The sequence below is a fragment of the Mirounga angustirostris genome, unplaced genomic scaffold (assembly GCF_029215605.1).
Source record: "Mirounga angustirostris isolate CCGP_5_RB_7025 unplaced genomic scaffold, mMirAng1.0.hap1 SCAF_4, whole genome shotgun sequence".
Taxonomy (NCBI): Eukaryota; Metazoa; Chordata; class Mammalia; order Carnivora; family Phocidae; genus Mirounga; species Mirounga angustirostris.
In genome coordinates, this window is record NW_026991712.1 from 170,552,264 (window position 1) to 170,566,518 (window position 14,255).

The 14,255-nt window shown below is 44.0% G+C and overlaps 1 protein-coding gene across 8 annotated transcripts in view; it reads right to left on the reverse strand.

Moving 5' to 3' along the window:
• The window catches only part of DHDDS (dehydrodolichyl diphosphate synthase subunit), a 30,963-nt gene that overhangs the window by 13,814 nt on the left and 2,894 nt on the right, over positions 1-14,255 (reverse strand). For 6 of the 8 annotated variants that reach the window (XM_045870324.3, XM_045870322.3, XM_054506564.2 and 3 more), the window contains exons 3-6: positions 13,983-14,099; positions 10,817-10,959; positions 7,840-7,956; positions 6,567-6,668 (exon numbers count right to left, since the gene is read on the reverse strand). In XM_045870324.3, coding sequence (XP_045726280.1) covers positions 6,567-6,668; positions 7,840-7,956; positions 10,817-10,959; positions 13,983-14,099 — 479 coding nt within the window. Of the gene's footprint in view, positions 1-6,566; positions 6,669-7,839; positions 8,001-10,816; positions 10,982-13,982; positions 14,100-14,255 lie in introns of all 8 variants that reach the window. The other 2 variants (XM_045870325.3, XM_064589720.1) reach the window with 2 other exon arrangements.

A 14,255-nucleotide genomic window follows, 5' to 3' on the forward strand; every position in this document is an offset into this window, starting at 1 on the left:
ATTACTTCTGGAAGGCTGGATAAGAAGGAAAGACTAGGGGCGCCTGGGTGGCTCAGTCATTAAGCGTCTGCCTTCGGCTCAGGTCGTGATCCCAGCGTCCTGGGATCGAGCCCCGCGTCGGGCTCCCTGCTCCGCGGGAAGCCTGCTTCTCCCTCTGCCACTCCCCCTGCTTGTGTTCCCTCTCTCGCTGTGTCTCTCTCTTCAAATAAATAAATAAAATCTTTAAAAAAAAAAAAAAAGGAAAGACTATTTCTTTTTTACTTTATGTACTTCCGTTATTGTTTGAATGTATTATAAAGAACATCTTTTAGGAGCGCCTGGGTGGCTCAGTCAGTTAAACATCTGCCTTAGACTCGGGTCATGATCCCAGGGTCCTGGGATAGAGTCCCGCATCAGGCTTTCTGCTCGGCGGGGAGCCTGCTTCTCCCTCTGCCTCTCTCTCTCTGTTTCTCATGAATAAATAAATAAAATATTTTTAAAAAAACATTTTCAAAAAAGATTTGTTATTTGAGAGACAGGGAGTGAGAGCACGTGTGTGCGCAGGGTGGGGAGGGACAGCAGGAAAGGGGGAGACTCCCTGGTGAGCGCAGAGCCTGACCCGGGGCCACGACCCCAAGATCATGACCTGAGCCGAAATCAAGAGTCAGCTGCTTAACCGACTAAGCTATCCAGGTGCCCCTAAAGAACATTTTTAAAAACTTTTAAGTCATATGGACCATGAAACACTGCAAAAAATCCGTATTACTTAGGATTTAAAAAAAGAGCAAAATAATCAGCCCTCCCACGTCGGTTAGGAGCTACTTTCCCAAGCAGACGGACATTTAGAAAGGAGATGGGATGGAGGAAGAATGGGGACTGCCATCATTTATCTGAAGTAAAACACTCCTGTTCATGGAAAGAAGGTATTTGAAAGGCTGGTTGTCTGTTGGTTCTAAGAACACTGTTTACCTGTCCTACCAAGCACCAAGAGGCAGAATTTGGAATCTCCAAGTGGTAAGACTTGCATCTTGGGAGGGGTCTAGAAGATAAAATTTCTTGGTGGGAAGATTCTTCCAGGAGCACAGTTAAAAAAGCAGAGAGATCTGGGCTGTCTATTTTTTTTTTTTTTTTTTTTAAGATTTATTTATTTATTTGAGAGAGGGAGAGAGAGAAGCAGACTCCCTGCTGAGTGCAGAACCCAACTTGGGGCTAAATCTCACAACCCTGAGATCATGATCTGAGCCTAAATTGAGAGTTGGACACTCAACTGACTGAGCCACCCAGGCACCTCTGGGTTGAGTGTTTAAAATGAGACTACATTTACCAACTGTGTGCCTTTGGGTCCTCTTTTTACAAATCACAGAGGGAGTTAAATTTTTTGTACCATCACATGGGAAATAATATTCACTTATGAACTGCAAGAGGAAGGGCTCTAATTCAGATTTCCCTGAAAATCTGAGAGTCTTGTCTTAGCAGCATGGTCTTAATTCTCTAAGAAATCTGAGACCCTGTATAATCAATATAATTTCTCAGCTCTCTTATCTTTGAAAGTGGGCACATCTGTCCTATCTACTTATAGGTTACTGTGAGGGTCAAATCAACTGAAATAACAGCGGTGCCTAGGTGGCTCAGTTGATTAAGCATCCAACTCTTGATTTCGGCTTAGCTCATGATCTCAGGGTTGTGAGTTTGGCCCTGTGTCAGGCTCCATGCTGAGCGTGGAGCCTGCTTAAGATCTCTCTCTCCCTCTGCCCCCACCCCCTAAAAAAAACAAAAACAAAAACAAATTAAGTAACAGATTTGAGTGTACCTTAGGAACTAACTATAAAGTATTATGTAAATAAAGAAGAAGAAATGTTATTTTCAGTCCCACCACTTTGCTGTGTGACTTCAGATCCCCACTTAATCTGAGTTTCAAATGTGTCTGCCAAAAGGTTTTTTCCACCTACTTCAGGCAGTGGGCAGAATTCTTATCGAAAATGAGGTCACTCTAGAGGGGTGGGAGGAGATAAAATTGACAAAATGAAAATAGAACATCTGTGCTATGGCTAACACAAACCCGTCATTATATAGCATTAGCTGTCGACATGAAGACTTCTAAGAAATACTTTTTTTCTTTTCTTTTTTTTTTTTTTTAAAGTAATCCCTATACCCAATGTGGGGCTGGAACCCACAACCCCGAGATCAAGAGTCTCATGCTCTACTGACTCAGCCAGCCAGGTGCCCCAAGAAGTGATTTCTATTAAATAAAAGTAAAATACCAACTTTCACCTATAAAATTAGAGTAGTTTACTACTCTATTTGGCAAGAATGAGGTGAAACGGACACATCCAGACCCAGATCCTGAGGTAATCCAAAATGCTGACAAGAGTTAAGTTTATAGACTTCATTGTAGCATCATTTGTAATAACGAGAAATTAGAAACAGCCTACATAAACAACTTGAATGATTAAGTCAATTAAAGCAAGATATATTCTGCAGCCATTAGAAATAACGATATGACAAATTATTAAAAACACAAGGCACGGAAAAGTGCTCATATTACATCATCAAGTGAACAAAAGCATGATTCAGGTGGTAAAGTGTTCACAGTGTGATTTCTTTTGTTATAAATCCTTATGTCATTATTGGATTTGTGTTTTAAAAAGATGACTCTGGCTGAACTTTGAACCACAACTGATCACTACTTTCATCAGCACCAGCTTGTGCCCTGCACATCCATTAGTCTGGTACCCAGCACCATGGGTGACTTATGTGTGTACATGAACCAAACTGGGAGCTGCCTGAGGGCAAGCCTCGTGACACATTCAGTTCTGTATTCTTGCTCTTCTAGCATGGCACCTTCTTGGGACAGAGAAAGACTTGATACATGTTTGAACAGATGAGTGAATGAATCACTGAAAACAGATCTCAAAAACAGAGACATGTTGGTTTTCTGAACGTGAGGAGCTTACAGGCTAAAAAAGTTTTTGACAATGTACTTGCAAACAACCTAGAACCCAAACACAGGTAATAGATATTGTCACAACTTGATGGAAAAAATTAACTCAGTTGATTAAACTCACACACACATATTTAAGCAAACAGGAAGACCTAGAAAGACATACTTAAAGTCAAAGTGTTACCAGTAGTTTGCAAATCCTCTCTGATGAACATGTATGACCTTTATAAAAGTATGTGCATACTGGGGCTCTGATTAGCCCAGTCCGAGCAGAACACCAACCTTTCTAAGTTTGCAGCCTCCTTACACTGGTGACCCTGCCCCGCCCACGCCATATCTATCCGCTTGACTAATCCCACGTAGGTAAGTTCCTAAGCCATGCAAGGCAAAGAAAATGAATATGGGAAAACTTCCTGGGCAAGAAGGAGAAGATAAAGGTCAGTGATTGTCGCTGGGGTAGGAGTATCAAGAACACTGAACTAAGAGGCAAGATCAGAGTTCTAGTCCTAGGCATGAACACACACATTATCTAATGGCTAAAAGCTTTCTTTGTTTTCCACATAAACATTTATCTCTTTAAATGAAACATTAACTGGAAAGCACAATAATACTGTGAACAACTATGAAATCACCCCACAAGTCAAGAATCAGAAAATCGTAATAACCTGCATCTACTCATATAACCCTCTTCCTCTGCCGTCTCTCATCTTCCTGCCTGCCCCCCACCGACTTAACCAGCATCTTAATTTCTTCCCCAACAGTTCATTTTCAATCCACAGCTTAACTGACCTCTCTACAGCATTCGACACCGTTGCTCCCACCAATGCCTGCATCCTCCCACCGTGCACCAGCAAATTCCCTCTTCTCTTGGCTTCCGTAATACTGACTTGCCCAGTTTTCTTCCTGCCTTTCTGGTTGTTCATCCTCTTTTTTCCTTAAGGCTCCTTCTCTTCTACCCAGGCAGCAGAACTCAGAGTTTCTCAAAACTCTCCCTCACTCACTCTAGACTCTCCTCGATGTCCTCAGGCCCTCTTTGCTTTGGTTACCAACTACTCAGATGACCTCCATGCCATTATGTCCAGTCCCCACCTCTCCTCGCAAACTGTCAACCTGCCATCTATGCTCAACATCTACGGTATATCCCAAATCAAACTGCTGACCTTTCTCCTCAAACTGGACCCTCCCTCAGGGCTCCCTGGCACAGGGAGGGGCACTGTTATGCACTGTTTCGGAAGTCAAAAACGCTGGAGTCACTCATAACACATCTTTTTCCCAGACTTGGCCCATGAAGGCCCCTCGATTTTATCTACTTCCTAACACTTGATGCAGTCTATTTGACCTCTTCTTCCTCCACCACCACCACCACGCAAGCTCCATTCTGGGTACTCTCTACCTGAATTATCCCAACAGCCTTTCTGTAACCGACAAGCTCCTCACACTACTACTACCTCTTTCCCCAGTTACCGCTTTGTCTTCCTTCTCTGGCCACTGATCATTTCCTTGGCAAAGCCTTCCCTACCAGGTCTACTCCTCTTACTATAAATTCTTGTTGTATCATGCACCGATGTTTTTATAGCATTTGATCACCATTATAATGGTATGTCAACGTGTATAATATTGATTATTGTCTGTTTCCTTTACCAGAGCTCCCTGAGTGCAGGAAATATGTACTTTTTTTTACCACTGTACCCTCTCTGTACAACAATGTGCTTGGCCTTTATGTGGCACTTTTAAAATGTTTGTTGAGTGAATAAATGACTGACTGACTGAATGAACTATGTGGCACAGAACGATCACCCGGCTGTTGGAGAGGAAAAGGACTTTAAAATAGCCTTAAAAACTGTCTCCTTTTCTGCTTATCTAATCCCGTTCTCACTGAGCAACTTTCTGATTTTTAACTTAGTTTCCCAGGTAAATCAAATTATACCCAAGAAAGGAATCAGACAATTTCCTGAGTCCCAAGGTCCTAGATGACAGAGGGAAAGGACAGGCACTCTGGAATCAGACAGCTCTTGAGATGAGTCTGCTCTGGCACTCACTAGCAGGATGGCCTGGGGAAAGCCACTCTAATGCTCAGCTCAGCTTTCTCGTCTATAAAATGGAGAAAACACTGGAACCTCTCATACATGAGATCAATGACTGAGTAAAATACAGAACATAACACATCGCCTGGGTTATTTTTAATGTTATTTTACTCTTGCTATTATTAGTTTATTAATATTATTACCAAATGTTACACGAACAATAACATGAAGGGACTGAGAGGCTAAGTCTCTACCACTCTAATAGTTCGGATTCCACATGCTGCTTGTGGTGAACAATTTTCTTTTTGAAAAATACCTGAATCTTGCATGAAACCGTAACATGAGAGACCTAAAGGACTATACCAGCAACAAGCTGCATTCCTAAAAAACTATTCGAGGAAAAACACTGCCAAAGGACCAGGGGACATCTTTTTTTTTAAGATTTTATTTACTTATTTATTTTTTAAAAGATTTTACTTTTAAAGTAATCTCTACACCCAATGTGGGGCTTGAACTCACGACCCCGAGTATCAAGAGTCACATGCTCCACAGACTGAGAGCCAGGTTCCCCATGGACATCTTTTTTTTTTTTTTTTTAAGATTTTATTTATTTGAGAGAGAGCGAAAGAGAGAAAGAGCACGCAGAGGGAGTGAGCAGAGGGAGAGAGGGAGAAGCAGACTCTCTGCTGAGCATGGAGCCCGACATGGGGCTCGATCCCAGGACCCCGAGATCACGACCTAAGACAAAGACACTCAACTGACTGAGCCACCCAGGCGCACCAGAGGGCATCTTTTTAAAAAAAAAATTTTGAGCCATCTGGGTGGCTCAGTCAGTTGGGCGTCTCCCTTCGGCTCAGGTCATGATCTCATGCGCAGTCCTGGGACCAGGCCCCACGTCCGGCTTCCTGCTCGGTGGAGGGTCTGTTTCTCCTTCTCCCTCTGCCCCTCCCCCTGCTCATTCTCTCTCTGTCTCAAATAAATAAATTTGAAAAATCTTAAAAAAAAAAATTTCAATTCCAAAGGCAGGCTAGCTGGCTCAGTCAGGGAGCATGTGACTCTTGATCTCAGGGTCATGAGTTCGAGCCCGTTAGGTGTAGAGATTACTTAAAAATAAGATCTTGGGGCACCTGGGTGGCTCAGTTGGTTGAGCGTCCGCCTTCAGCTTAGGTCATGATCTCCAGGTCCTGGGATCGAGCCCAATGTCAGGCTCCCCGCTCGGCGGGGAGTCCGCTTCTCCCTCTCTCTCTGCCTCCCCCCCTGCTTGTGCTCTGTCTCTTTCTCAAATGAATGAATAAAATCTTTAAAAAAATAATAAAATCTTAAAAAAAATTAATTCCAATATAGTTAACATACAGTGTTATATTAGTTTCAGGTGTAAGGATATCATTTTTTAGTGAATGCCACAGCCTTGCTACACCATTTTTCTGGGGCTTCTTGGGGTGTGGTGAACACAGAAATTCTGAAGCAGGCTTCGATAAGCCTATCCTAAGCTCTGTGTGGGGAGGGTCACGCCCCTAAATCTGTCTACATGCATCACTGAGTTGACTTCTGGCCCAAGGACATGGTTTAAGAGGCCACGCCTGGTTTCCCTATCGGTTACCATGCTAAACAAGCAGGGATACCTGGGATCCAGCAGGCCTTGCTCCACTCCCCAGGCCATCTCTCTCACAGCATTACTGATCTCGTGACGGGATGTGTAAGCAAAGCAGACATTTAGGAAACACCTGAGAAAGGAAGAAGAGAATAATTTACTAGAGGACAGGGACTAAGGACTAGCGTCACTGCCTACAGAGTACTGCTTCCCCAGAAGCACACACACACCAAATGTGTATCGTGGCTATTTCTGAAAGGTGAGATTATGAATTCTTTGTGTTTTCTAACTTTTCTTAGAATAAACATGTTACTAGTTTTGTAATAAGACAAACACTAAATGACCCTTTTACTCCCTAACCCTCTCTCCTTCTACTGCCAACCAGCTTTCAGAGGATGTGGATCCACTGTGATATTAGCACAAGCAAAGTAGGATAGGGAGGAAATTTGATGCAGTCCAGTCCACTGCCAAACACATATCATACTCCAAAGGCACACATACTGAAGTTTGGATTACTGAACTCTGCCTCCGCACCTGTAGGACCCCCCCAATGTCAACCTCTCCATGGGTAAAGGAGTGGGACAGAGAAAGATTTTCTTGAAGGATCTGTCTTCAGAGACAGAAATATACTGTAGACAGAGACAGAATATATTATAATGTGGGATATCAGGCAGGTCCTGGAAGGAAAACTCTGATCCAGAGCTCAAGGCCATATCCACAGCTTACCCACCTTATAATGCTCATTTTCACCCTAGCCCCTGTCAAGTAAAATAATAATAATGGGGCGCCTGGGTGGCTCAGTCGTTAAGCGCCTGCCTTCGGCTCAGGTCATGATCCCAGGTTCCTGGGATCGAGCCCCACATCGGGCTCCCTGCTCGGTGGGAAGCCTGCTTCTCCCTCTCCCGCTCCCCCTGCTTGTGTTCCCTCTCTCGCTGTGTCTCTTGTCAAATAAATAAAATCGTAAAAAAAAATAATAATAATAATAATAATAATGATGATGATGATGATGATGACGATTATATATATGTGCATATGTAAACATATGTATATGCACGTATCGTGGGGGGCAGGCGCATGAAGGAGGAAGAGGATAAAAAACTGTATGTGTGAGTTCACACACATTTGACAAGGTATTAAGAACCATCGCTGGTCTGCCCTGCAGACTGAGGAGGTCTCTAAGCATCCCAAACCGCTCCTGGCCTCTTGTACCAAATGCAGACCAATAAAGGCCCAGCGTGTCTCTTTGAAGCTCACAGGGAGTCAGAGGCTGCTCCCGGTCGCTAAGGGGAAATGGGACCACTTACTTGTTATAGTTCTTGGTGGTCTGTACCGCCTGTGCAATCAGCGCCTGGAGATCCAAGGGCAACAAATGCAGATCGCCCAGCACCCGGATACATACCCCATGCTTCTGCAGTTTCTCCCTATCAGGAAGAGGAGGCAGCGTTGGGACGGAGAGCCTGTGGTGCTGGAGAACGGCCCACACTCAACTCCCAGCTCCTAAGCACTGCCCTGTGTGCCATGTGTCACCACGTCCCCTCAACAACTCGGACCCGAGTTTGCCACATTCCCCATTCTACAGTAGGAAACGGAAGCTCAGACAGGACAGGCAGACAGACACGGCCCAAGGTCAGACAGTATCAGAACAAAAACCCAGGTCTGCCCGGTCTGAGAACCCGAACCCAAACTCTTTACCACACATTACAAGGCTTCAAGCGTCCTTGTTGGCAAGTTACATTTTATGTATCCTGTCCCGTTTTGACAAGTGAATAAACTCAAGGGCAGAAGCTATATTGTTCATTACTTCTGTACCTTCTGGTAAAAGATGTTAATAACAGCAACATCATTAAGTTTATGTTTACTAAGTGCCAGACATTGGTCTAAGTGCTTTACACACATCAATATGTTCCATCCTTACACCAACCTTCGGGGCAGACACCATTATCATTCCCCTTTTACAGGCGAGGAAACTGAGGCACAGGGAGGTTAGGTAATTTGCTCAACATCAGACAGGTGGTAAGTGGAAAGCTGAATTTAAACCTAGGGAGCCTGGTTCCAGGGCCTGTCCTCTTCATCATGGCATCTTGCTGCCTCCATATAGTATTCCCAAACTCTGCACAGTGGGCAGAATTGAATTCAGTTACCCAACCAGCTTCCCTAGCCTGGGGACGCTATGGAGAAACTGAATTACTAGTGTTTGGAAAATGGGAACTTAATAACAAGAAGTATCCTGTAGAGCAGGCAGGTCCTGGAGATCTCTGATCCAGAGTGCAAGGCTGCATCCACAGCATCACTTTGTAACCCACATCACTTTGCTTCTAGAGCGAAGCAAGATCTAACCACCTGTTTTTGAGAATCCATTGAAGCTGCTATAGTAGGCAAATGTATACTCGGATCAAGGCAAAAGCAGAAGGAAAATAGCTACATTCAAGTCCTAGAGCCAGCACTTACTAGCTGACCTTGTATAACCACTAAGCTTCTCTGAGTCTCAGTTTCCCGCACCCTGTGAACTGGAGGTAATAACCATCCCTGCCATACTCTCCACACTGGCTTGTGTTGAGTGAGAGAAGGTACCTGAAAGTGCTTATTCTCAGACAACAGTCAGGTTATTTGAGTGAGGTCCATAGGGAAGGAGAGATAAAAGCCCTGGACAGGAGCCAGGAGATCTGGTTTCCCAACCTGGTTTTGCCATGAGCTTGCTGTGTGACCATGAGCATGCCTTAAACTTCTATCCATAGGGTTGTTTCCCAACTGATGAAACTGAACTAGGCCTGTGGTTTTCCAACCTTCCTAAAGCCAAAAACTCTTTCTTCAAGTCACACATTAAACAGAAGCCCAATATATAAAATAGGTAAATGCCAACCAGCACCCTGTGCCCCATTCCCTCTGGCTTCTTTGCACACCCACTCCTCAGAACTCTAAGGTTCTGCTGCACATTGTTGGAAAACCACTGATAAGATTTCTTCTTGTTCTGTCCAGGACTTTAGAACTTAAGACCATTTTCTCTACTGCTGACTGATTAGAGCAATCTCAGTAGCACCCTACTGCTATGCATTTTGATCTTACAGGAACTCTAAGATTACCTCCTGTCTTTCGGACCACAGTGTAGCAGACAACAGCTCAGCTCTGGAGTTGGAAAGATCCTGTCTGTCTTGGCTCTGCCTGTCTGATAGCTGTGTGACCCAGGAGACACACCTAAACTTCTCTGGTTTTCACTTTCCTCCTCTCTACAACTGGGATAATAATAATCTCTTTCTCACAGGATAATGTGAATATTAAATGAAAATACATGTCAGGCTCAGGGCCTGGCACACAGTATAAATACTTTAAAACGGTGGGATCAGTGTGACGTACAGAAGAATTTGAACACCTGGAAAGTGCCCCCAATGCCTCCAACCCCAGCCCTTGGGTAGGAACTCTGAGCCACTCGGGCTCTGCTGGGGACCAGGAAGCTAGGTCTGTGGCCAAGTCTCATTATCCTATATGGACAGAGAGAAGCCTCGCTACCCTCCCCACGCCAAAACCCACACTGGGACAGAAATGAGAAAACTGTTCTAGGCCCAGCTCCACTGGTGCCCTAGGCTCTCTGTTTTCTCATCTCCCTGCATCCTGGTACAGGGAAGAGCTGGGCAGAAAAGGGTTGTAATGAAGAGTCTGGGGCAGTCCGGGCTGGGGAGGTGTCCACACTTTGAAGCAAATAATCTCCATCAAACTTCCTCTTTGTCCCTTTCTGGCACTGCTTCCTAAATTAGTTTAAACTTAGTGACAGCTAAGAACAGTACTGAGTCTTCCCCATAAAGGCCTCGTACACGTCATCCTGTCCCTTCCAAGAGAATATATAGGGCAGCATAGTAATGTTTAGGATGACTAAAAGGACTTTTCCAACATTTCTTTCATGCTACTCCCCTGATCACAGTTTATTGGTCGTGGGGTAGAAATCTAAGGTGGGCTATTAATTAAGGGCTTTAGTTCATTCTGGGCTGCTCTCTTGAAGCAGAGAAAGGTGGAGTGCAGAGAGTAAGAGGCCCTTCTAATAGATTTCAATTCCTGGTTTTAGTTTTGCTTGAGGCTGGTTATACTTGTCCTTAAATTCTGTGAAATACACCTCTATATCCTCAGATAAATGCCCCCTTAAAAAAAAGGGGGGGGACTAGCTTGCCATAGATGCCATCGAAGAGATCTGACTAACATTAAAAGGGTTTAGAGTTCCTTAAATAAGCCTGAGATAAGAGAGGTGAGGGTTATGGTGTAAAGAGCACGCTCCCCCCTCCAACAGAATCTTACTGTTCTTCCATCAAGCGGCTGAACTTCTGCCGGGCCAGATCCATTAGCCCGTCTACCTCACTCTTGGAGCGTTTGAAGTTCTCAATGCTGAACGCGTAGACCGTCACCTCTAGGATGCCCAGGTTCAAACACCAGCGCAGGGTCTGAGAGGGAGAAGGCAAGGAGCTAGGGTATAAGGAAGAGCAGAAAGGGAAATAAGAGATGCCTCTGCTCTGACTCAGCATTGGAGGTGAGAGGCAGACTTTTCTCCTCCCCAAACCAAGTAAAGCTAGGATAACACCAGTGTTTCTGTCAGAATAACAAACCAAGTAAACAGAAAGCTACCACCTGAGAAACTGAAAAATGCGAACTTAATGAGTACTGCTCTGCTGGTGCTATTGTGGTTTACCAGAAAGAACTCTTTACCGACAGAGTAAAGATGTAGGTTCCAGTCCCCAACTCCAATGCGCACTTGCTATGTGACTGTAGGCAAATCATTTAACCTCTGTGGGCCTAAGTCTCCTTATCTGTAAAACAGGAGCACCATCCATCACTCACAAGGTGGCTGAAGGACAATATAAAACACAAGGTATTAGGGGCGTTCAGTTGGTTAAGCATCTGACCTCAGCTCAGAGTCATGATCTCGGGGTCGTGGGATCGAGCCCCACGTTGGGCACCACACTCAGTGAGGAGTCTGCTTGTCCCTCTCCCTCTGCTCCTCCCCCTGCTCATTCTCCACCCCCCAAATAAATAAATAAAATCTTAAAAAAATACCACAAGGAATTATTACTCTCAGCACAAGTTCATCTTTTCTGTTAGATTGAGAGGCTGATGAGTTATAAGAATAAAGGCATTGAGTACACAGCTGTGTAGCATTTAAGTCTACACAGGGTTTTCACATACATTATTCCATTCGATTCTCTGAACAACCTCTTGAGAATGGCATTGCTGTCTTTAAGCCTACTTTATAGAGGAGAAAAACTGAGGCTCAGAGAGTGGAAGAAATGTGTCAGAAGGCTACAACTCTACTGTATGAATCCATTATATAAGGTTCTAAAACAGCAAAAACTAACCTCTAGTGATAGAAATCAGTACAATGGTTGCCTCAAGAGGGGAAGAGGAGGTGGGACAGGGTTTGACTGGGAAGGGAGGGGCACAAGGGAACTTTCTGGAGAGATGGAAATGTTCTTTATCTTGACAGGGGTATGGATTAGATGGGTAAATGCAACGGTCAAAACCCCACCTTGTGCATTTCACCATAAGAAATTATACCTCAATGAAAAGAGAAGTGAAACTCACATTAAACCCAGTCCTTTGGGGCTGCTCTACTCCAGAACCACTAAAGGCAGAGAACTAACTAGAGCTAAGAATAACAGTGTTGAGATAGGGAGCCTGTAGGTTAAGGGTAGGGGACAGAAGACATTCAATCAGAACTGAACTTGAAGAAACAAAGCTGAAGAGAGCTGTCTTTCTAATCCCTTAACAGGCATACATGCAACTCACTTCATTGCCACCTTGGGAAAATTACCAATGAGAACCTGACACGTGAATGGACTCAGGCTCCACAGACGACAGGGAAGCTACCTTTTGGCTGGCACATCTGGGTCAGAACCTACCAATGACCAGTCAATATAGCTGCTAATGATAACACTGCCAACTTTTTGAGCACTTTATGCCAAATCTTTTGCCAAATGCTTTTCATCATGCCATTTTATTTCATCCTCACATAATCTCCGGAAGTAGAGATTATTGTTGTCTTCATTTTATTGATGAAGAAACTGAGGCAAAAGGAAGCTAGCCTGCTGCAGGTCACAGAGCCAGAAGTGGCAGGGCAGGGGTGCCCACAGGTTCTGAGTGACTCCAGAGCTTAAGCTCCTAAGCACTGTGCAAAACTGCCTTTTACTTAGTCACAAAAGAGAAGATGCGGTCACCAAGCCTAAAGACCTCCTCAGGGTGTTCAACTGAGCCCCACATCCCCTCACTCAAGGCAAAAACTCTCCAGACCGAATTTCCATTCTTCTTAAAGTTAGCTTCACAAAGACAGACCATATTCCATTCTTACTGTTAAATTTAAAGTCTTCCAATTTGCAACATGCATTAAAAGCATAAAATGCCCTTGATCTTTGCTTAGAGTGATGACCCAGGTTGTCTGGCACTTTTCCCAGTTTAAGCGCTAAAAGGCTTCAAGCAGGGGTGCCTGGGTGGCTCAGTCATTAAGCATCTGCCTTCGGCTCACGTCATGATCCCGGGGTCCTGAGATCGAGCCCCGCACCGGGTTCCCTGCTCGGCAGGAAGCCTGCTTCTCTCTCTCCCACTCCCCCTGCTTGTGTTCCTGTTCTGTCTCTCTCTCTGTCAAATAAATAAATAAAATCTTTTAAAATAAATAAATAAAAATAAAAAAATAGGAGCGCCTGGGTGGCTCAGTCGTTAAGTGTCTGCCTTCGGCTCAGGTCATGATCCCAGGGTCCTGGGATCGAGCCCCCCATCAGGCTCCCTGCTCGGCCAGGAGCCTGCTTCTCCCTCTCCCACTCCCCCTGCTTGTGTTCCCTCTCTAGCTGTCTCTCTCTGTCAAATAAATAAATAAAATCTTTAAAAAAAAATTTTTTTTTTAATTTAAAAATAAAAGGCCTCAGGCAAACTAGGATAGGCAGTCACCCTACCTTTGCTCCAGAAATGTTACTTCAAAGAATTTATTTTAAAATGGAACTATTTATAAGATCTGATAATGGTGGAGCAGCTAAACAAATTATGTCAGATCCTTGTAATAAAATATTCTATAGGTATTAAACATATAGTTAGAAAAGCTATAGATCAACCTAGAAAAAGACTTGCCAAAATACCACGTAAAATAAAGTTACTAAAAATACATGTGTAATTTTACAAATGTTAAGTGATGTTAGAACATATTACAAGGACTGGGATGAAGCACAGAAAACTATAAACTGCTGATTTACTGAGGTGGTAAGAGAAGTCAATTTTGTTCTTATTTCTAATATTCTGTGATGACTCACTATATAACTTAATTTCTGTTAATGTTGATATGAGACCTATAGCAGGCAAGCAAGCAACAAAACAAACAGCTATTAAAAAAATACTCTCAAACCATAGTAAACTCAGGGCCTGATTTTGTAGCTATAGTCCAATTCTTCACACACTGTTCCCACTGGGTTCTGCCACCCACACTCACCTCAGCCAGCTTGTTGAAGCCCTGTGAGTGGCCTTCCTGCCGCTCCACTTGGCACTTCCTGGCATAGCGACGGTTTCCATCCATTATAAAGGCAATGTGTTTGGGCATTGGGCCCGCCTGTGAAGTAAGAAGACAAATGAGGCACACAAGGAGACACTAAACCCCAGGCTGATAGGCTTGAGTTAGATGATAAAAGCGCCCCTGAGGAAGAGTACTGGGTATTTTGAGCTTTTGGCTCAACAAATGGGTATTAAGCGCTTTTATATTATTTAT